Source organism: Ahaetulla prasina, chromosome 16 (assembly GCF_028640845.1).
Source record: "Ahaetulla prasina isolate Xishuangbanna chromosome 16, ASM2864084v1, whole genome shotgun sequence".
Taxonomy (NCBI): Eukaryota; Metazoa; Chordata; class Lepidosauria; order Squamata; family Colubridae; genus Ahaetulla; species Ahaetulla prasina.
This window is the reverse complement of record NC_080554.1, coordinates 135147-158628: the sequence shown is the minus strand read 5'-3', so window position 1 is coordinate 158628 and position 23482 is coordinate 135147. Positions and strand designations below refer to the sequence as shown.

At 49.3% G+C, this 23482-nt stretch overlaps 1 protein-coding gene across 4 annotated transcripts in view; it reads right to left on the bottom strand.

The window, feature by feature from the left end:
• GRIN1 (glutamate ionotropic receptor NMDA type subunit 1) overlaps positions 1–21911 on the bottom strand; it is a 34468-nt gene extending 12557 nt beyond the window's left edge. For 2 of the 4 annotated variants that reach the window (XM_058158989.1, XM_058158991.1), the window contains exons 1-19: positions 21104–21911; positions 16366–16500; positions 15541–15717; positions 11939–12001; positions 10975–11075; positions 8562–8683; positions 7952–8126; positions 7584–7728; positions 7279–7362; positions 6862–6997; positions 6281–6408; positions 5102–5266; positions 4156–4274; positions 3582–3694; positions 3175–3323; positions 2750–2907; positions 2165–2326; positions 1418–1527; positions 25–170 (exon numbers count right to left, since the gene is read on the bottom strand). In XM_058158989.1, coding sequence (XP_058014972.1) covers positions 25–170; positions 1418–1527; positions 2165–2326; positions 2750–2907; positions 3175–3323; positions 3582–3694; positions 4156–4274; positions 5102–5266; positions 6281–6408; positions 6862–6997; positions 7279–7362; positions 7584–7728; positions 7952–8126; positions 8562–8683; positions 10975–11075; positions 11939–12001; positions 15541–15717; positions 16366–16500; positions 21104–21352 — 2637 coding nt within the window. In that variant the 5' untranslated portion in view covers positions 21353–21911. The remainder of the gene's footprint in view (positions 1–24; positions 171–1417; positions 1528–2164; positions 2327–2749; positions 2908–3174; positions 3324–3581; positions 3695–4155; positions 4275–5101; positions 5267–6280; positions 6409–6861; positions 6998–7278; positions 7363–7583; positions 7729–7951; positions 8127–8561; positions 8684–10974; positions 11076–11938; positions 12002–15540; positions 15718–16365; positions 16501–21103) is intronic. The other 2 variants (XM_058158990.1, XM_058158992.1) reach the window with 1 other exon arrangement.
• Between the last annotated feature and the right edge of the window lie 1571 nt (positions 21912–23482).

Sequence of the window (23482 nt, the reverse complement as noted above, 5' to 3'; positions counted from 1 at the left end):
TGCTCTAAAAACGGTCTGTCCTACCTGCAGGTTTTTCCGCCACACATTAACTGCCGCGAACGCCAGTTGCATCTGTTTCCTCCGGGCGTCTTTATGCCTTTTGTATGCTATTTCTATGAATATTAAAAATATCCCGGCCACAATACCTCCAGCCACCAGCATGAATACACCTGAAACAAGCAGGAAGGTTAACTCAAAGGAGACACCTGGACAGAGACCGCAATGCTTTCTCCAGCTCCCTGTTATCAAGGCTTCTGCCCTTTGAAAACGCCCCTCTTGGGCACACAGAAGCCTCCATGCCATCTGCTTGGTCGGAGGCTTCCCGGTGAGGAAGTCTGGTATTTCCCAAGTTTCCAGAACGGTGGTGCCAGCGGAGGACTCCTGCCGTTCCCTCGGGCTGGGCTGCTTTTCTGTGGTAGGAGGTAGGAGGATAGGAGGGGAGCATCCCTGACAACATTTCCCAGGTCAAAAAGCGATTGAGCCTTCAGAGGTTTTCTTTCCTGGCTGAAGTGTTTGAGCATGCCCATCTCCCCACTGACGTAGAGGCAAACTGTGTCATATAATATATGCGGGTATATCCTTACTTATTTATTTCTGTCATGTTTATGTCGTGTATACTGGAGGTGGTGACCCTTTGAGAGCTGTATGCAATGAAATTTCATTTTAATGTATGCCGATTAGTCTACATTTAAAGTGACAATAAAGCTATTCTAAACTCAAGAACAGTTTGCGCCATCATGAGCGGCATTAGACCAAAGCTCTATTTTATCCTATCATTCCATGGCTCAGCTAGTGATATTATAGCAGCCTCTTGGCTCCCACGGTGCCTACAGCTTCCAGGCTGCCGAGAGCTGCAGAGGGTTTCAGTCAGGCAATCTTGGTAGCTGAGCATGCTCCCATTGTAGTCATGACCCTCAGCCAGACTGAACCCTCCGTACTGCTTTTCCACGTGACAGACAGCACGGCCAGCCTGATCTCCGAGTCTGGCTCCTCTTGGATCTAAAGGACAACTTGAGGTAAGGAAGCGTGGGCTCGCTTCCCTTCCCCCAGGGGCCAAACTCTGCCCGGTTCCACTGGTGGGCCTTTGGATGCACCCCCCGGGTTCTGCCTCACCCCCACTACCACAGTGTACATATAACCCTGCCAGTCGAAAACCTTGTGGTTACACTCGTTTGTTAAGACTACTCAGCTTTTGAACTGATAGGACTTGCGCAAATCCAATTCAATTGGTTAGTTTTTCAGTCTATTATGCTGATCCAGAAAAAGGTTAATTCACTACAACGATAACAGCTTATGTGTCACTAAAGTCAAACACGCATTGAATTGGAAGAAATTAAGGGGAACTTTTTTGAAAAGTTTGGGGAAGTCCCAAAAAAAATTAGGGGATTGCGAAGTAGGTAGGAAGCAGCCACCTTACCTGCCATGTTTTCGAAGGTGAGTGTTGCCGGAGCATTGCTGCGGGAATCACACTCCTGATATCTCACCCAAGTCTTGTCAAGTTCTTCCATGAAGCCATTCTCGTGGAGGCTGGAAGCAGAAGAAGGGGGCACGGGTGATTTGCTGGGGAAAGAAGCCGCTCCTGCTGCTGCACGGGGAGGAGAACCGTAGGGCTTTCTTCTCTGTCGCGGTATAACCTGAGCTAAGCTTTCCAAAGGGGAGAGATTTAAACTGTGCCCCATACTCTTCTCCCTTACCTCCCAGTAAGGATTTCTCTCCCCCCCAAGAGCTCCCCCATGGATTACTGACAGCTCTTCCATGTTTCTGGTATCAGGATGGATTGACTTATCCAGCCAGGGGCCACATAGTCAACAGAAGCAGGCCGGAATGAGGCAGCGGCAGAGGGCTGCAGTGAGTGAAGCAAGGAAATACAGAAACACTACTCCCTGCTGCCATCTAGCCATTATCTGGATGTTTGTATTCGTCTGAGTGAGTACCCTTAGTGAATAGCCCAGAGTGGCGTGACGCAGGCTTTGGGGCTTTGACGCAGGAATTACTGAACTCTAGGAAGTATATCTTTGAAATCTGGTGTTTTGAGAGGCCTGTTGTCTTTCTATTGTCATGCTCAAAGAAGCTTACTGGCCTTTGATCCCACCCACCCCCTTCCCAAAGCCCTCCGCTCTCCCCCCTCCCCCTCCCCCTCCCCCTCCCCAGACAGAGTACAGACTTGAGGATGGCCAGAGAGACGTTCTGCTTCCAGGGACTGTCTTTGCGCATTCCGATGCCAAAGCCGGAGCGGAAGAAAAGCTCCCCTGTAGTCACCAGGTCACACTTCTGTGAGGCTTCAAATTCTAGTACAGCCGAGTCCCAGATGAACGCGTGGAGCTTGCTGTGGGGGAGATGGAAGGAGTGCCGTAAAGTAAATGGGGAAGAGATGGGAAGAAGGCATGACGAAGGAACTGGGCTGCCTCGTGGAGAAACTCAGCCAGTCGCCCTGCGTGTCCGCTGATCAGAAGAGGGAACTACCTGCTTGTTCGTTTCTGTGTGGGGGAACCTACTGAGCCTGCTGCCTCTACTGTGGGTCAGATCACCCCAAAGCAGCAGTGGGCTTAAACTGGCTGCAGAGAGCATCTGTGCCTGGCCTGCTTCCTTGAGCCAGGGAGGGGCTGGAGCTCTTTTCCTACTCTAAAGGCAGCTGGGCTGGAAAAGTCAGAATGCTCTGAGCTTAATGATGATCCATCGTTTACTCCAGGAAGGAGACCTGAGAGGAGAAGCTGTGGGAGAGACAGGAGTGCTGCAGATCAACACTTACTTGTCCCGAACAGCCTGTATGGCTTCAGCAGCACTTTCGTAATTGTGTTTCTCCATGTGCCGGTACATGGTGCTTAGCTCCACCTGCCTCCGGAAATAAATGTCTACCGAGCTCTGCTTCACGGTGGCATAGATGAACTTATCCGAAGGGTTTCGTAACTGGGAAACAAGAACAAGAAGATTTTACCCTCTTGCCCCCCCCCTTTGCCCTCCATCAAATCTGAACCAGGGCTATATTGGATGGTCAGGGTGGTGGAGCCTTCCTCACTGACAATTCTTGCTTTTTGTTTCTCTTATGGTGATCATTAGAGACACACCCTCTTTTTCTGGAACCTATACACTGAAATATTTGAGTGGCATCTCCTGAGTCACAGGCCACCAGCTCAGCAGAATGTCTGTTTGGAGGCAATTTGCCGTTCTCATTACCCGAGGATCATTGATGCCAGTGATTCGTTCCTCCGGTCTGTCTAACACCAGGAAAGCAGCCAGGTTGGCAGTGTAGGAGGCCACGATAATCATGGCAAAACCAGCCCAGACCATGCCAAGGATCCGAGCTGAGAAACTTCTTGGGGCACCTGATAGTCAAGAGAGTAAAGAAAAAAAGGGATCTGTTGAAGTTGGAGAGGAAGGGGCAGAAAGTTTTTTCCTGTACTTGACATGGAACTTAATGACCCAAAAGGAAAAAAAAAACGGGACAGGCCTCACGATCAAGGGAGGCATTCCTAGGAAGATCCTTCTACCGACTCCTCCTCTCTCCTCTCTGATGAATGCGTTCTGCCCTCTGATGGCACAAAGCAACAGCGATTTCCCTCCCCAGGGGGTCCAAGGCTCACCTTCTCCGATGCCAGAATTCAGAAGGACCCCCCAGGAAAACCACATGGCCGATGAAAGCGTCAGGGCGTCCTCTTCCTCTTCTTCACTGTTCACTTTGAATCGGCCAAAGGGACTGCAAAAGAGCAAGCAACACCGCTTGGCTGAGTTCTGTCCCATCTAGGAAGTGCCGCCATCGGCACAGATGTGCCTGTCCGTGCAAGAGCGGCTTCCGGTTCATGCCACTGCCTGAAAGCCTGAGGATTACCAGATAGAAACAGGTATCTAGACCTTCCGACTGGGAAGAAAACGCTGAGGGTTTGAGCAGGCTGTCAGCTTCAGGATTGCCCTGCCCTTCCCACCCAACTGGATGGGGCATAAATCATGCAAAGGAAGCATACCCTGAGATGGTTAAGCGGCTGCTTAGTGAATTGATGGTGATGGCCTTTGGATTTTCCATCTTGAGCAACATCGTTATCAACATTCTGGATCCCAGCGTCTCCATTTGCAAAAACTTTTCATGGCCAGTCTCCACCCACCCAAGGCCACACGCACACACGCACCATGTCTCCCTCCCCATTCTGAGGATTCAGGTACCTGAAACGGTCCAGTAGATATAACATCACAGCCACCACGTGCACCGACAGCCCCACCAGGAGCCATAGTGTGCTCTGGAACGGTTGCATGAATGAATCCAGGGTGCTGCGGGGAATTTCCTGCAATACAGAAGGAAATCATGGCTGGAAAAAGCCTGCAATGCGTGGGCCGTTTCCAGCCAGAATCTGGAGATCTTTTGAAAACAGGGTGGATCAGGCCAATGCGGCCTAGACCAGTTTCCAATCACTGCCACTCCAGTGCAGCTGGGAAATCCTCAGGCAGGGCAGGAAAGCGGAAATCCTTACCCTGCCACTCTTGTCCCTTCATAAAGCAAGAGGAATTTAGGGATTGGCTGCCCTCAAACGTGGAGGGTCCATTCAAGAGCCGTGGTGGCCACACAGTGGTTAGCATGCAGTACTGCAGGCTATTTCTGCTGTCTGCCGGCTGCCTGCAGTTGGGCAGTTCAAGTCTCACATGCTCAAGGTTGACTCAACCTCCCATCCTTCCAAGGTTGGTAAAATGAGGAGCCAGATTGTTAGGGACAAGATGCTGACTCTGTAAACCGCTTAGAGAGGGCTGTAAAGCACTGTGAAGCGGTATGTAAGTGTTAAGGGTTGTTGCTATTGCTATCTTTGTCATAATCGGATGGAAAGCAAAAGGACCTTCCACACCGTAACAGAGTGGTTGCCGTTAAATTTTATTTCTGCAGCTCCACTTCACTTATTGTTAGGATTACAATTAATTTTGGCTGGGTATTACTAGGCAAGGATTGCTTCATTCCAGAGGAGGCAGCCGTTGCCGCAGGGCGGCCAGCGGTTGACCCTTGGTCCAGGCCCTTTTATTCAAGGCTCTGTTTTTCCATCCTTAGCTGAGGGACCTGGGATTTGCTCCCACTGCTCTTCATATTCTTGGCTACCATTTTGCCTTGTTGGTATTCGTGTGTTACCTTCTTGACAAGGATGGTCAGTCCTTGGTACTTAAAAGGCTTGGAAAACTCAATATACTGAGCCCGCTCATTGTTAATGGTTAGTGGTGCCACGATCATGTCAGCCTGGCCACTCAGCAGCTCCCCCATCATCCCGTTCCACTCCTTCTTGTTGCTGTTGTTCACCTGCAATTAGAGCCCCGGCCAGGGTCATTCCGTTGTACAGGTCTATTCAAAAAGAGCCTCCTCAATGAATGCCTGAGCTCCTCCCTCCGAGGTGAGCCTGGCCATGAACTGTTTAGGAAGTCCAAGCAGAGCAGGGAACGGAGGTGCATAACATGGACTGTGGCTACTAGTAAGCCTTAAGAGTGTTTGGAGCTCTCTGAGCTTGGTTGTTTCTTGCAGACATCCTGACCAGGGACTTCTCTCATGAAACTTCTGCAAGCAAACATCCAAGCTCAGAGGGCACCCTAGACTCCACAGATCAACCCAGTGCTATAAATATTCTCTTCTGCTAGTAATGCTTGATGTGATAGAAATCTTGGGCTCTCTTGGCCTTTGCTTAGTCAGAGGGAGAATGGATGCAGCTGACAACCCCTCCTGCCATTTCTTTTCTGAACTTCAGGCCAGTTGCTCAAGCCACCAGCTGCAAGTTAAGTGGGATCTCAAGTCAAGACCTTCAGCTTCCTCTCTTTGGGGAGTGCCTGCTGCATCGCCTTTTCCAACCCAGGTAGGTTAATACCTGCGTGCCGGTAATACCTTGCTAGTTCACAGCTGCTGCCACATCCTATTTGGAGCCTACAGGGCTCTACAGCGCCTTATCTCTGGGCCAGCTGCTTGATATAAACCCCTGTCTGCTCGCAGCACAGGCTCCCCTGCCTTGCTTTAGGTTCTTTAGCCACTTGTTCTGGAAGCTGGTCTTTCTTTGAGCTTAAACCACGTCATTTACCCCTGACCCTCTCTGTAAACTGAAGCTAGTCCTGTGGCAGCTGTTTCTGAACTTAGTTGAATGCTGACAGTTTCCAACCTCCAGATGTTGGTGCACGGTGGTTGGACATGATGGTAACATAGACTTACCACTCCCTTTTTTGAATGGAAAGAAAAATAAACAAGAGTTATCAATTCCAAGCAAATTGAGAACTACTGCCAACTTTGACTGTTGTGGCTCAATTTAGACTGAGAGGAAGGCAGTATTCTTACCCGTTCTTGTGTGCCAAATTTACCGTCACCCACTAGATGAACTTCGTAGGTAAAATTCATTGTCTTCGCAAGCTTGATGAGTAAGTCGATGCAGAAGCCATAGCAACATAACATTACGCTGGGGCGCCCTGTGTTGCAATGAGGAAAGAAAGAAACGAGAAGATCAACCCTTCACACTCGGAAGATCCGACTCCGGATCCCATGGGAGCTTTTAAGATTCCCTTTGTGATGCAGCTAAGAAAAAAGTGGGAATAAGGGTAGGGAAATGGTCGGAACCAGGCTTCTCGAAGGATATTTGACAGCCAAGTAAATATTTTGCATGTTAATTTAAAGCACTGCAATTGCTCTACTCTTAATTCCAAAGAAATCTGAAATAGTTATCAAAAATTAGTGGAATGAAATAAAGAAAATACCTTGGGGGGGTGGACTTTCTCACTATTCAAGTTATTAAGTTGCTGGCAGAAAATTTTGCCAATGGAGAGAAAGTGGGAGCTGCAGTCCTTCACCTGGAAGTGGGGGTCTTTGTGTGCGTGTGGGGGAAAATTCAGTTGGGGCCTTAGCTTCCGGGCCAAGGGGTTCACCTGGCAAGGTCTCGTTGGGCCCCGTACAGAGCACCTGCTGCACCAGTCCCCCCGTGCTGTTGAGCAGTGGCTTGCACTTCCCATCGGCCAGGGTGGGCTTCACGTAGACAAATGGCTCCTGGTGGATTGTGACTATCTGTGGAAAGAGAGGCCAGAAAGCCTTGTGGCCTTGGAGGAGCCCCTTGCTAAAGTCTGCTTGGGAGAAGAAAGGTTCGGCAGGGAAGGTGGTGGCCACAATGAGCCCCCCACCCCCGACTCCCAGGGACAGCCCTCAGCTGCTCTCCCTCCGTTTCTCCCTGTTTGGTGAACCTGGCAGGGCCGCTCCTCTAGAACCCGGCTTCAATTCTCTTATTGGAAGTGAGGGAACAGGCCTTTCCCCTTTGAAGCGGGCTGGCATTGCCACCAGGCAGAGCCTACCTTTAGTTTTGTGGACATCTCATAGCCCTGCGGCGTTTCTGTTTCTCCTCCTGGCCAGACGATCTTTCGGTCATTGGGCAGAAACTGTGAAGGTGCAGTTCAGGCAGGACGGTTACAAACTGCTCTGGCAGGGCTGGGCAGAGGCTGCAGCCGCTAATGATGGCCGGGCAGGACAGATGGGACTGTATTTGTGTTTATGCTGCATTTTATACTATTGAAATTCACAGGAGGCCCAAAATTCAGGGCCTTCCTTTCTAGAGTTGAAATGAAGGGATAGGAAGATTCAAGAAATGGGCTGTACATACGTGGCTCCCATTGTAGACTCCAACTTGCACCAGTTTGTTGTTCTGGAGATTCATGACACTATAGTTGGCATATTTTCTGTCCCCGTCTTCATTAAACTCCACTCTGCCAGTCACGCCTTCTGCATATTTGGTCTGCATCAGCACCCTAAGAGAAGTTGTCTCGTTTAGGCTTTGCAGGCTGTGTGGCCTCAAGGTAGCAGCGTTTCAGCCCCCTTCGTCTCTCGGGAGGGTCTGGGGGAAGTACTTCGGATGGTCTTGGGCAGATAGGCGAGCGCTCGGGACAGGCCCCATGACTCAGCTGGCCCTCCCTCCTCCCGGAGTATTTGCTGGGCCCAGGGGCTGAAGAGCAGGGGCAGGAGAACTGCTACCTTTTGAAGAGGGGCCCCGTCTTCCAGATGTTAGTGTTCCCCACACAGCCCCGGGGAGGGTCAGTGATGTTCTCTTTCTCAAACAAGTCGTGCACAGCCTGGGCCACCACAGCGACTGCGTCTCTGATATGAGCAGATTCGTTCTTCCCATTCATGAGCTGTAGACCAATCAGTCCTGAAACGGTCAAAGAGAAGAGACTCAGAAGACCCCCTCAGGTGAGCTCTGTTTCTGTTGGCCGGGGCCTCTGGGGGCACCGAGGGCGGTGATCCTGAGCCATTTATACCCCAGAATATGCTTGTTTGAGTGGGACTGCCTTTGGGCTTGGAGGCTCTGAGCCTCGCCTTAGTCCCTGAGCTTAGTCCCTGGTTGTCTTTACCGCATGAAATGATAACTATAAAAAGGGGAAGATGAATCTCTCCATTCCGTCCACCCTGGGCAGGGCATTGCTCCAATTTGCCACCTTACTGCTGACCCTCCCTCTCTTGTAAATTCTCCCATCGGGCAACCCAGAACAGAAACGTCCGCAGAGCATGCTAGACAGCCAAGAGGAAGGCACTTAGGACCAGAAGCTGTGTGGTTTGAGAGAATGATCAGGACCAGGATGGGTACCTTCTGGTGCATTGCGTAAGGCGTTGCCCGAGATCTCCCTTTCTCCCACCAGCCATACGTAACCCGGACCGGTCATGTTTTCTTTGGCTGCTGCCATATACACGGTGGTGGCATCGTCCTCGCTGGAAGAGAACAGAGATGGCACTGGCAAGGAATCTCTTGTCCTTCCTTAATAGCAATAGCAATAGCACTTAGACTCATATACCGCTTCATAGTGCTTTTACAGCCCTCTCTAAGTGGTTGACAGAGTCAGCCTCTTGCCACCAACAATCTGGGTCCTCATTTTACCCACCTCGGAACAATGGAAGGCTGAGTTAACCTTGAGCCAGCGAGACTTGAACTGTCAAATGGCAGTCAGCTGAAGTAGCCTGCAGTGCTGCGCTCTAACCACTGCGTGGTCACCTCGGCTCTTAATGCTCCCCTTCATGGACGCTTCTGCCAAGTGAACCCCCTGTGGAGACCCCCAGGGAAAAAGGGAAGCTACCGAAGGTTTCTCCAGTGCAGAAGGCAGGAGTCAGAGACTGGGGCAGTCTATTTGTCTGGCTTGGGCCCACTTCAAGCAGAAGGCATTAGGGAAGAAAGCTCTCACAAACTGTTTAACTGAATGGGCAAATTACTGGATGGTCAGTGATCCCAGGGAGGCAGAACCTCAGGACCAAGTGGCAAGTAGTTTAGGGAAATTGCCCCTTTTGGGGAGAGGGCAACTAAGATTCCTCAAGCTCCTGCTTTGTCTTGGAACATTTCTTGAGTTGGGGAAGGTGGGAGGCTTTCTCTTAACACTTCCTTTGGGGGAAAGAAACAAAAGATAGGTTGGAAACCCAGGAGAATTATCCATGCAGAACCACAGATATTTGGAACCCTAGACGTTTCTCTAAAGGGGAGCCCTCCAGCTGAGCCTTTGGGTTCTCAGCTTCCAGTTCTCAGCTTCCAGCCAGTGCAAAGTTGTTGGATGGTTGAACGCGATGCATAAATTATGTCAGTAACTGCAAAGTGTGGAATCGTATGTTTCATTTAGCAATGTATTTCTTTATGTAATAATCTCAGAGCTAAACTTGGCTCCTCAATTTAGAATTTTAGACTTGGAGTTAACATGTTCAAGTAACTGGAACTATAATCCTATATTTTTAGAATGTAAGGCTATTAAATACAGTGGAGCTTCATTCTGAGTAAACGTGCAGAGGATTGTAATACGTTCCTTAGAAATAAGTTTGAACTTTAAACAGTGGGTAACTTTAATTTTAGCTCTAGAAGAAAACCAGACTTTGGAACCATAGAATCTTGTCTACAGTTGGAAGGGCCCTCCGAGTCTTCTAGTCCAGCTCCTTCCCAGGGCAGGAATCCTGAGATCATCCCAGCCCAACCTTGGCTTAAAATCCTCCAGTGATGGGCACCCCATAGCTCCAGATGGCAGACTATTCCTCTTCACGACAGGTCAGGAAATTCCTCCTTATTCTGAGTTTGGTTCTCCCTCTGTAAAGCTCCCACCACTGGTTCCATCCCTGTCCTTAGGCTTTGTGGAGAATGTGTGCACCCCTCTTCTCTGGGACTGCCCTTCACATATTGGAAGCTTCCTCTAGGCCAACCACACCCAGTTCCCTTAACTACTCCTCGGAGGGTTTGGCTTCCACCTTGGTTGCTTTGATCAGCATCCCTTCCAGAGGTCCTCCTTGCATGGTGATGACCAGCACTGGGCAGGATATTCCAGGCGTGGTCTGAGCAGCGAAGCGTGGAGGGGGCTACCAGTTCCTTTGATCTCAATACTGTCCCTGGTGATGCAGTGGCTCTTTGGGCAGCTGCAACTGCCGCTGGCTGAGGACTGCTCTCCTCTCAGGAAGCACTGCTGGCACCTATGCCATCCCTGGGCATCTGGCTGTTCCTTGTCTCAGGGCAGAGAACATCATTGTGTCAGATCAAGGCAGAACTGATATGAGGCAGGGGGCGTCACCTCCTGGGCTTAGCTTTGCCCTCAGCCTCATCGATGTTTGGCTAGATGTGTGGCTAGCACCAAGGAGAGAGAGGGGGAGTAGAAGGGCTCCCTCCCTCCCACTCTGCAGTTTCCTGAGAGCGGGTGGGGGGGACCCCAAAAGGAAGCCAAAGGATTTGCTTGCTGGAAGGATGGTGATGCTGGTACCGGTGGGACCGCTCCCATCCTACAGCTCCTCGGTTTGGACTCTTTTTCCTGTCCTGTCTGCGGGCCTGGGATTTCCCTTGTGACTGTGCCAGGAACCAGTCTGGCTTTGGCTGGATTCCCATCTGGTGCATCATTTACCTCGCTTCTACTGCTTCTCAGTGGTACAGGACAGGAGGGCCCCCAGGAATAAGGGGCCCGGACATCATTGCACCCAGCGGCTCCAGCATCTGCGTGTGAGGCCTGAATGCTGAAAGGCAGGTGGCGGTTAGGTGCAGGGCTTACCTTGCAGAGAGGATAATCACCCGAGCCTCCAGTTCTTTGGCTTCCAGCAGCAGTGAAGTCACATTTTTTGTCCCTGGTTCAAACTGAAGCACCTTCTCAGCCTGCAATTGGTGTGAGCGAGAGGGATTAGTGCAAAGGCCCGAGAGCTGAGTCAGAACCATGCTTTCTAGGAAAGAGAATTCCATCCCTCTTTCAAAGCACTGCTAGGCATGGAAAGGAAGGGCAGAGGGAAGTTATTTTTTCTTTTCTTTTCTCTTTTTTTTTCTTTCTTTTCTTTTTCTCTTAGGGCTTTTTCCCCTTTCTTTGACATTAATCGATACTGTTTTCTCTTTAATTTTTAAAAACTTTTGCACTGTGCATGCAGTCACTCAAGACTCAAAGAGAGGCGTGCATTTGTAGAGAAAAGAGGAAAAAAGGCATATATAAGTATCATTGATACATATTTGTTCATTTGCAATGCAATTGAAAACTCAAACCAGTGTTGTTTTTCAGAAAAACAAAACCAAACAATAAACCAGGGGAACTCAAAATTTTTGAAAATGCACAAGGTTCATCTTGGGAACGTGGGGAATCAAAGTGAAAGTTTCACGCCAAGGAACCATTTCTTTTTGGCAGGGGGTGGGGGGAGAAGAGGAAAGGAAAGGACAGCAGGAAGGGATTGGTTCAATTTTTCAAGAAAGAAAGAAAAAAAATACTTGCAAGTTGATTATTGCTTTACATGCATGTCTCCAAAACAAATATTTCCAGGGCTGACTTGCTACATTTCCATTCTCAGGGTCAAACCAAACTTATCCCAACATAAAATAACGTGCTACCAAAAACATGGAGTTTGCTCGCTTGCTTGGAACATATTTTTTTTGATTCTGATTCTGATTTTTAATTAATTTTTCCTTGTGCCTGTGGCCAAGTTCATCATTTTGCTAGTTAGGTTGGTGGGCGGCGTGCATTGTCCATGCAAATATACCTTGGGTCCTCGCTTGCTGTCATAGGATAGTTGTTCGAGGCTGTCATAGTTCCTTTTTTTACTCTGATGAATAATGTGCACAGAAAAAATATGTAGACACAGAAGAATATTATAAACAGTTGAAAAAAAATGACGTGTAGTAAAGCAATCCAATATCCAACTCTTTCTCCACTGTTTGTGAAAAGGGAACACTATAACCCTGGAGCACGCAAAACCCAGGAGTGAGGGGGGGCCCTCTGAACCTGGCTCCGTCTTGCCTCCCCTCTCGCTTGCTATGTCTTTCTTGCTGCCGAGCATTGGAGCATACAGCAAGTGTTATAAGTTTCCATAATAGGCATGTGCAACCTGATCTATTAGCCAACCATGATCATTTGTCCTGGACCGCATCCTTTTGGAAGCCAGGAAAGCCAGAGAAGAAGATAAAGATTCTTTTGGTAGCTGATCTGGATAAGCCGCTTTCCAGATGGCTATGCGGACATCCAATAAGACCGCGGGGGTGGAGTGGGGGGGCTAAAAGGAGGCCAGATGCAGACAGATGCAAGAGAGGTGGATGCACAAAGATGAAATGGGACGTTCCTTCTCATTGCCTTCTCCAACTTTCAGAGAGAGAGAGAGAGGGAAGCATGAGAAGAGCTTTGGTAGAATAAATTGAAGGGTTTCACCCCCATCAGGTATGTCTGAAACTCCTAAGGCCAAACCGCCCTCCTCCGTAGCTGGTTCTAGGGTTCACAAGGACCCCGGCTCTGAAAATGGAGCACCTCCTGAACTGTAGTGACTGGCCGATCCACTCCGCTGCCACCCCTGCTGCGTAATCCCTCTTTCATGGAAAGCACATTAAGGCCATTAAAATGCCAGGCCATGCTGTGGATCATAGCCAGGGCTTCCTGTGGGATCTCTGAGCCGAGCCACATCCCCTTAGAGAACAACCAGCATCCCACAGCAGTCATGAGGGTTGCAATCCTATTGGGACTGGCTAGAAGTCAATGCACTGAGCTGTCATTTTGAACAGTCCTGGCTAGGACCATGCAGTCAAAGCATCAAAAAAAGAAGAGATTCCCCCAGTCTTTGCAGGAGCCGCTGCTCTGGCCTTCTGCCCTGCCAGCTGAGCCTCTGGTAGAAGTTGGGAAGCTCTTTAAAAATATCCTCTCCCTTCTAATCTGGACTTTTTTCTAAACTTGGGGCAACTATGGGTTTAGTTTGTAGCGGCTTTGGTTTGGTTATGTTGCTCTGATAGGGTGCGGAAAGGAGGTTTTAAATAAGACCCTTCCATACAGATGAAAGATTCTGTGTGCCATTCAAAGCGACTTCAAGACTGAGGCTCAACGAGCAACCTTTTCTCATCCAAGGCAGAGCCGTATTCTGGACTCAGAGGGTCATTGTATCTGTCCTGTTCTTAGTTTTGCCTGAACAAAAAGTTAGCTGTTAGCAGGAATGGTGGTGACCAATGCTACCGTTCTGAGATTATTATTTTTGTGTCTGCAGAGATGAGAAGATGGTTCTATGAATTGCAGTTCTAGGGGATGTTGGAACGGGGATGGGGGGTACCATACAGGGTGTGTTATTGCCACAGCTGAAAGATAACTTGGACTGCTTGTACATAACACGTTGCTTGCTCCTTCAGATTCTCCATAAATACCATATTTGCTTCAAGCACCGGACAAATGCTTTTGCAGAACCAATGGCTCAGGCAGGTAGAAATTGGCCGGGGAGGGCAGTTTGTTTAATTCTAGAAGTGTGGGGGAAGGGAGGCGGTGATCCTCATACCATATTTGAGGACCAGAAAGCCCTGCTTTTCTATCACAATGTGGCTGCTGACGGCCAGCGTGCAGATCGGGCAGAAACTGGCTCTGTTGCTGCTGCTGCTGCTGTTGCTGTTCAGAGCTTGGAGTGGGACTTGTCTGGCTGAAGCCTCTGGATAACTCAGTGAAAGAAGAGAAAAGGAGAGAGATCTACTCTAGAGTAGCCTCTTTACCGCAGGCTGCTGGTCCTCGCCATCTGATCATTTTATCAGATCGATCCTTTTATCCGCACTGTCTCCCCAAAAGAGCTGCAGAGACAACTGTAGGGAGTAGCATCTGATGATGCCCACGTCATCCGCCCAGATGGTCTCAAGGCACTTTTTGCCAGCATTGCCAGATCAAAGAGGAATCAGACTCATCTATGTAGGTCAGCTTGTAAAGAGAGCCCTGGGTGGCTTTTGACTGCCATGTCAGAACAGGAGGCAATCCTTAAGACATTTGTGGGATTTTTGCATTTTGTGGGCGAGGGTTGGATCTCATCACTTGAGTGTCCATTTATTAAAGGGAAACCAACCAACACATAGCAAAGCAGCAATTCTTAGCTCGGGTTTTCCCTGCTATACTAGTTGTCTGTGTGTGTGCAGAGAGATTTATTGGATGAGGGGAATATTTTGATCTGGTTCTCCCTCTCCACCCGTGTTTACAGCAATCTCTATCCTGTCTGCCGAGCTCCGTTTAGGTAGGCCTGTGGGAATTGCAGAGGGGAAACAGCTCTGATTTCTCTGCCTGGTAACCATTAGCTGTGTAGTCCAGTGAAGGCCACGAAGCCAGTGCACGTTAATAACAGCTAGTAGGAAAAGGCTATAGCACATCTGTACCATCACTTACTATTTTTTTGAATACAGAACAAAACTTTTGCCTTACAAGCCGTTGTGTCAGCATAAAGGTGACATTTTTATGCTTTGCAGGGGGGAAGAAGATGCTCTTTCTCAGACCTTGATTATGAAAGTGGGCATGTCAATCTTAGGATGCAAATTGATTGGCAGCGTAAATTCTTGTAGAAAGGGATCAGAGCTTAGAAGTAATGTAGAAGAGGCTTAGGGAGAATGGGAAGAGGCAGAAAGGCATGTCAGCAAGCCGGGAAACGAAAGTAACTGGAAGTATCCTAAAGAGACCCAAGGATCCTGCTGCTCTCCAGGACCAAGCCTGACCCCAAAGTATTCTAGCAAGACCGAGCCAGTAGGAATCAGGGAGCCCACGGAAGGGACAAGCCGTGCTAGGACCTGAGATACTCAACTATTTTCCCTTTCTTTCTTTCTTTCTTTCTTTCTTTCTTTCTTTCTTTCTTTCTTTCTTTCTTTCTTTCTTTCTTTCTCTTATGTTCTCTCTCTCTCTCTCATACACACACACACACAATCACGCTCTCCTTTTCTCTCTCTGAGCCCAGCTGGCCCACAAGAGACCAGGAGGTCATGGGTAGTTTCCTTACTACTCTGGAGATCTTTCTCTTATCAGCACACTCGCCATTGAGAGATGGGGATTTGCAAAGCTCCAGGTTATGTTCCTCCTCATTTCACAGTTGTTGCTGGTTTCGTCTGCATGTTTTTGTTTTCTCTTTTTTTTTTAATGCAGGAGGTTTTTGACCATGGTAAAGCAAGTGAAATGAATAAGAGTACAAGGTTTTGTTAGGTACTACTCAAGAGACACCGTTGATGCTTAAAGCATAATGTTAGTCATGTTAACAATGGGAAGAAAGAAGGTGTTTTACATACACGGCTCTACGTACATATAACAAGCCTGAGACTTTTAAAGGTTCTGCTGTATCCACAGAGGTTTAGGCAGTGGAGCGTGGCAGATACTGACCTTGGATTCCTTCTCTTCCAAGAGGGTCTCCAGCTTCTTTTGGGCAGCTCGCCCTTCGTGGTCATCGCTGACGATGAGGATGATATGGTTCCACTTGTAAAAGCGCATCATCTCGAACCAAACATTGGACTGGTGGGAGTAGGGGGGCACCGTTCGTAGGAAGGAGAGGTGAATGCTCTGCAAATGAAAGACGGAGCAAACCAAAGTCTGAAAGGAAAAAGGCTACGTTGGTGGGAGGTTGAAAGGTTTTCCACTTGAGTGGTCATCTTTACAGGGAATCTAAAAAAACAAACTCGAGGATTTTGTTTTGTTCTCCAGGGACTGGTTTGTAAGCCTTTTACTTGACCCTGATAAATCTTTCTGAAGCTTAATTGCTTTTGAAAAGATCCCATTTCCATGTGCTGACCACCAAAGGTCTATAGATCACCCTCAGACGGTAAGCAAGGACTCTTCTTCATTTGTCTTTCAATGGCCTGTCTTGCCTATCCTGAGTTCTAGGACTAGGAAAGTCATCAGCATGTCTAGAAGAGAGCAGCCAGGATGACAGAGGACTTGGAAGGAAAAAAGTTATAAGAAAATGTTGGTGGCACCTGTGGAGAAGGGAAGCCTATAGGAAGACATGATGGTTGTCTTCAAGCATCTGAAGGAATGTTGTGTAAAAGAGAACTCAGAATTGTTCCAGGGGACGGGCAAGAAACAAGGAACTTAAGTTACCAGGAACACAAGAAGTGAGAGAATGTTCTACCTCTTACCATAATATACGCACACCAGTATTAGCAGTAATAATAACGGTAATATTAGTCATGATAATAATAAGCTTGTTACCTTATCTGAATATATGGACATGCGAGTGGTCAGCCCAAGGACAGGAATCCGATAGAACCCAGCCGTGTACGACACCGGTGTTGGTGTTAAGTGGTCATTTGGAGCTGGTGGGTGGCTCACTAAGATGGCATACACCTGTAGGATACAGCACACCGACAAGTGGTTCACACACGGGACCCCGTCTCTGCCCAGGAAACACCCGCTGTCTCGAATGCTAGTAGTTGGACTGCTGAAATGGACAGCGGCCTCCAGAACTGTGAATACGGCCGGACAGTTACATTCTTCAAGCATGCCTCTACCTGTCTTCTGTCTGACTTCGTTATTTCTCTATTACAAAATGAGCAGATGTTCTACAGAGATTTTTCTCTATCACCCAAACTTAAAAAATGCACTTTCAAAATGCCGTGTGTCAGTTCTTGTTTAAAATAGAGAAAAATGTTTTTGTAAAACGAGGAGATGCACAGCCGTTTGCCAATCCGTTCTGGCATTAGAACTCATTACGAGCATTGATACGCAGAGAACCCCTGTCAGTGCAAGACGGGTGTGTCTTTAGAGCAGGGGTGAAATGTAAAATTTGTTACTACCGATTCTGTGGGTGTGGCTTGGCAGTGGTAGGGTAATGTGACTGGGTGGGTGTGGCCAACTTTTTTTTTTTTTTACTTTTAAAAACATTTTTTTGGCTGAAGAAAAAATGCTTTTAAAAGTAAAAAAAAAAAACCTCCAATGATTGCGCGGCTCAGCTGGGCATGGGTGGGGCAGGGATTTTTACTACCAGTTCTCTGAACCACCCGCCACCATCGCTACTGGATCGGGCGATCCGGTCTGAACCGGGAGCATTTCACCGCTGGTTTAGAGGCCTTCAGGTAGCCAATTTAGAGTGACGGAGGCAGAGACTTAGTCTTGTCCTCTTGTTTTGAATCAGTTCGGCTTCTTTGTTTTTCCTGCTTATACAGAATATAAGCTTGGGACTTGAGAAGGGTCAGCGTTTCTGAGCTGATACAGGTAGTCCTTGACTTGCAACAATTCATTTAGTGAACGTTCAAAGTTATAATGGCACTGAAAAAAGTAACTTATGACCATTTTCCACACTTATGACAGTTGCAGCATTCCCACGGTCAGGTGGTTTACATTCAGATACTTGACAACTGGTTCATATTTATGACGGTTGCACTCTCCTGGGGTCATGTGATCCTATTTTGTGATCTTCTGACAAGCAAAGTCAACGGGAAGCCAGATCCACGTAATAATCATGTTACTAATTTAACAGCTGCAGTGATTCACTTAACAAATGTGGCAAGAAAAGTCGTAAAATGGGGCAAAACTAACAACACATTTCTCATTTAGTAACATAAATTCTGGGCTCAATTGTGGTCGTAAATTGAGGATTAGTTAGCCACTTATGAAAGAGTGACTCCTGAATGTCTCTTTTGGCCAGGATGGGCTGCATTTCTGAAATATTGTAATTTTCTTTTTGTTATGGAATTACAATTCCATTCAAACCTTTTTTGCTTGATCCCAAATAGAGGTATTTGGGATTTTAAAATATTATTTCAAACACTTCTTTGGCTAGAAACAGCAGCAAGCTATAGTTTAGTGTTTTATGCAAGTCAAGAGAACTGAGCTAATTCAGGGACCGTGTTAGGGGAATCCAGGCGGAACTGGTATTAGCTGTGAAATTCACTCTCATTAGCCTTCTGTTATTAAAACAAATCATTATTTTATTATCTCCTGGCATGATTTGGGAGATAAGTCTTATCCTTGTGGTAAAATTCTGGTGGCCGGTGGTAAAATCAACTTCACCAACTGGCACCCATTGGATGTCCTGGACAGTAACTCCCAGGGTAGGAGATTGGGGCCAGCTGGAGCAGATGCTTCCTAGCCACCCTGCGTGTCAGCTTTCCTGAGGCTGTTTTACTTCTGCTGACTTGCATGGATCTTTCCAAGGCATTTACAGGGTCAGGAGGAGTCCCCTTGGAACAGGCAGGCTAGATAATATGATTTATTTAACTGCACATTTAGCATGGAAGTGTAATGTCTCCCCAGGGCCGTTTCAGGTGAAAGAGTCAGTTGAGATTCTGAGAAAGAGCGGGAGGGGGAGGGGCAGTTGCAAGGGGAGCAGGCAATGCAAGAATGTGGGTGAGGGCTGGCTTGTCTTCTCTTCCACTGGGGGGGGGGCGGGAAACCTGGCCCCAACCCAAAGGGAAGGGCTGTTCAAGTCCCTGGAGCCTGTGGGTAGTGACTAGCATTTGCCTGGCCATCGAACGGTCCCCTTGATTTCCAATGGGCCGAATTAGCAAATGCATGCAGGTTTTTTCTTTCTGTGATGTATACCCTCCAGCTGCGTTGGGAAACCAATTTTGAAAATAGTTCCCAATTAGCATAATACATAAATTAGGTTTAGAACCACCCATGATGATTGAAATGACCACTAGTTTATCCAGCCCGCTAGGCCTAGGCAGATTGCAGGGCTATAGGAAAGCCCTTGATCTGAGTCTTCCCATGATGGAGGGAAGAGATGTCATGGAGAGTAACGACTCTGCTCATTTTTCCAGTTCCCTGTAAAAAAGACGAGTGGGCTTACTGCATGAGGCTAAACCAGGTTGGGGAATGGGGGGCTGTCGGTGGCTGAGTGATGCTCAAGCCTTCGCCAAAGGCAGTGCCTGCTGCAGTCAAAACACCCTGCTTCTTCCTGGTGCTGTGTGAAAGATGGAGCATCGCCTTTCCCGCCTGCTCCCTTCCCAGCCTTCCTGTTGCCTCCGTCTGCTGCCCTGGTTGTCCTTCCTCTCTTCTGCTCCAGGCCGGTTGAATCAACTCTTCTGACTGGGTGCCTGTGAGGAGCAGAAGAGGGGAGGTCTCCTGCTCCCACTCACGTTCCTTAGCAACTGGCTTTCACAGGCATCCTGCCCAGAACATGGGAAGGACGGCAGAGGCAGCTCCACTGATGGCCTTTTCCTTCAGGAATTTCTCCTCATCTTCTCCAGGTTGAAAGCCAGCTCCATGGGCAAACTTTGCTCTGGTCCTTGTTTAGCCCTGCCTATATACTTTCATAGTTTGTCTCACAGCCTTCCTGAAAACATATGAAGAACGGTTGCTGGAATTCAGTATGTCTAGTCTGATGAAAAGAAGGACTAGGGGTGACATGATAGCAGTGTTCCACTATCTCAGGTGCTGCCACAAAGAAGAGGGAGACAAGCCATTCTCCAAAGCACCTGAGAGGACAAGAAGCAATGGGTGGAAACTAATCAAGGAGAGAAGCAACTTAGAACTAAGGAGAAATTTCCTGACAGAACAATTATTCGGTGGAAGAAGTTGTCTCCTGAAGTTGTGAATGCTCTGACACTGGAAATTTTTAAGAGGAGACTGGATAACCACTTATCTGAAGTAGTGTAGGGTTTCCTGCCTAAGCAGGGAGTTGGACTAGAAGATCTCCAAGGCCCCTTCCAACTCTATTCTATTCTATTCTATTCTATTCTATTCTATTCTATTCCATTCCATTCCATTCCATTCCATTCCATTCCATTCCATTCTTCCCTTTGCTGCTGTGTTTAGTTATTCAGTTGTGAGGCGAGGCACTTCATTTCACCAGGATTGCTCCTTCAAGCCTTTCTAGAGTATCTGGCTTGACAGATCCTTGGTGGTGGCCCCTGAGCCCTCCTGGTCTTTCTGCTTCATGGCCTTGAGTGGGATCCTGACTCCAGTGTGCTAAGTCCCTTCTGTTACAAGCAAACTCGGGGCTCATGGAAGCAAAGTGAAAAACACAAGATGCAGAGTGGATTTGGGGAGGCTGGTTGGGATACCCTGGAATTCAAGGCAGGCAGGCCGTTGACTGTCCGGTTAATCTGGACTCTTCTGCTGTTTTTGGGGTGGGGGAGCTTCAAGAATTGCACCCAATTGCCACCCCCCTCTTTTCCTATTTTTCTATTGCGCAGAAAGGCAAATAAACAGCGGGGGGGGAGCAAGCTTGTGGGGACAGTTGCCTGGATTTAGTTCCCCATCTTTCTCTCTAAGAAGAAGGCTTATTGACCTTGAGGGTGCGTTTTGTGTACCCTTTATTTTTAATCCAGTGTTTAGACTACATTTTCTAAAAGAGAAAACTGTCCACCTGTAAACCTGCAAGGGTGGTTGGTGTGTAGGTATGGTTTTGTGGTCCTTCCTCCCCGTTTGTGAGAAAGGTTGGGTTTGTGCCCACAATGCACAGTCCATCTGCTTTTCATTGGTTGTGCACACCAGGGTTCAAGCATGCAGGGAGGCTTTCTAGCCTAGGGAGAGCTTGCTCCAGAGTGATGCTACACAGCAACTGGGGTGGGGGTGGGGGTGGGAGTGGGGGGCAGGCAAAGTGCTTCTTCCTTCCCATTTGTTGGTTTCCCTGCCATTTCAGTCCCCTCAGCCTTGCAAGAGCCGCCCCCAGATATATGCACGTTCTCATGCCCGTGCCCGCCTTGGCGCATTATGTGAGCCAGATTGATTCTCTCCCCCCCCCCTTCAGTTTCCCCCTATTATGCTCACACAGCTCACCCTGAGGTGGGGCAGAGGAGGAGGGAAGGCGGCTTTGGGATGCTTTCTGGAAAGGGTCCCACCGCTGCCACCCCTCCCCCACTCCTTCGCTCCTGAGACTCTGAGGCATTTCTTTGCCTGCCTGAGGAAGATGAGGGAGGGGCGGCTTCCTGGTGGGGGGGAGAAAGGAGCAGGCAAGAGGCGGGTGTCCGAGCCCTGGGAGAGGGACTCGACCCGCGCCTACCTGGCTGGAGATGAGGTCCTCGCAGACGGAGAGAGCCATCTGGATGGCGTTGGGCTTGTGGGTGACGGAGGTGGCGTTGAGCTGGATCTTCCAGGTGCCATGCCGCTTGTTCGCCTGGCTGATGGCGTCGCGGAAGACCTGCTCGTGCTTCTTGGTGCTCAGCACGGCGCCGATGTTGATGATCTTGGGCTCGCAGCCCGCGCGGGCCACCGAGAACCAGACCAGCACGGCCAGCAGCAGCAGCCGCATGGCGCCCCGCGCCCCGGGCGAGCCGCTCTCCGCGGTGCTGAATTCCCCCCTGCGGTCAATCGGGCGCGCGGGAGAGGCGCCCGGCGGCTCCGCCAACCTGCCACTGCGGCAGCCGCGGCACGTCGACTGGGGCGGGGGCGAAGGGGGCGAGCGAGGGAGGGAGGGTGGGGCCCCGGAAAGCCAGCCCCCGCCCGGCCAAACCCTCCAGCTCCTGAGGGAGCCCCCACCCCCACTTTCCGCGCCAGCGGCTTCTGGAAGATCCCTCCCCCGCCTCGCCCCCGAATCTGAATAGAAGAAAAATGAAGTGGGGTGGGTAGGTGGTCACCTTGGGGCTTCTGCGAGGAAAGAGCCGCCTAAAGCGGCCGCCCTCTTCCCTCCCGAGGATGGAAGTGCACCCTTCCTTTCTGCAGCTTCCCTCTCCCCCCAGCTCCGAGACGCCTCCCCGGTTTTCAGCTTTTGCCAGCCAACCGACCCAAAAGCAGGTGACCTGGTTTTAGGCGAGAAGGAGATGCTTCGGCTGGTTGGGAATGCAGCCCAACTGAAGGAAGGAGGGATCTAGAGGGAGGAGAAAGGAAGGAGGGATGAATAGACTGGCTGTGGAGGAAGAAGAAGATCTAGTAAAGCCAAAGAAGATGGCAAGCAGGTGGACAGCTCACCAGTCGGGGTGGGGGGGAGATTATTTTTCGACATACCGTACAGAAGAGCCGGGCAATTTGTGCACGTGTGCAGTTGGGAACAAAGTGGGAAACGTGGGTCTCCTTCCTTTCTCATGAGAGGACACAGTGAACCCCCTTCAGGCTCTAAGCCCCCCTGCTAAGGGGGGGAAAGGAGGCTTCCCTGCGGTGATATAAGTGCTGGGCAGGTGTTTCCTTGTCCCTGGTGGGCAGTACAGACCGGGCAGAGATCCGAGTGTTGCTCTACCTGGCCACTCTCCTCCAGACTGTGCAATGGGACTTTCCTGATGCTGATCCCTTCCAAGACAATTCCCCAAACTAGCCCAGCTATTCCTGGCTGGCTGCTTAGGAACCGTCTGTCAAACAAATAGACGCAGCCTCTCCCACCTTAGTGGAACCTCCTGAACTGGACGCTCTCTCGCTTCTGGTGGCACCAAATGCTGATTCCTTATTTATTCTCATTTAAAACGCCTTCGACAAATGCAGGGTGAGCCTTCCTATATTTCCTCTTAACAGCTTTTATTGCCACCAGCAAATTAAAGGTTTTCTAAAGAAGCAGAGGCGCAGGCAGGCATTCAGTATAGAAAATGGCAAATATGCTAAAGTGACAGGTGGGAGTGAATTCCTATACGTATACATATCTTCACTTTGGCACCCACGGATCTGGATAAAGATTAAGCCCCCCCCTCCCCGTTCAGAACAAAAGAACTGAGGGTTTTTTCCCCTCCAGCAGCCCCAGAATCCAGCGATCCAACCGGTCTTGGTGACGTCTTTAAAAAGTGCACGTTGCTATAGAAACACTTCATTATGTTGGAGTCCCACATCTTCCAAATGTGCTTTGAGAACAGGAATGAAAATAACAATAACACTAAAGCAGACATGAGGGGGGGCGGTGTCTGTGGCACAAGCAAAACTTCTTGCTGCTTTGAAAGTGAGGCTACGAAAAATTAGGGTTGAGGGCTTTGCAATTCTTTCAGCGAAGGAGGCAGCCTTTGCCTAGGACCTTCCGCAGAAGCCAGAGAGATCCTCAGAGGAAGCGGGCAGAGGCGTGGGCTCCCTGGCTTTGCTTTTGCAAGCGTTGGGGCCATTGCAAGACCCCCTCCGCTGGTAAAACCTGTGGGAAAACCCCACCCCACCACCGCATTTGGTCTTTCTGAGTTCTCAGCAGCTGGACGGAGCTGGTCGCGGGTCCCTGTGGAGCCCTTCCTGTCTTCTGGTGGTGTTCCAGCACCCCAGATTTAGAAAAGCTGTTACAGCAGGGAAAACATTCCGACCGGGCTGCCCCCTCCTCCGAGGTGCCGAAATGTCAAGTGGAGTCGCTTCATCGACCCACTTATGCCGGACAGGCAGGGGGGGTCTGCAGCGGGCAGAGCTTGCTCAGAGGCTCCCTTGGTGGTCTGTGTTGAGAGCCCTTCCGAGACTTTGTGCCCACCAGGCAGCTTCGGTGGCAGACTCT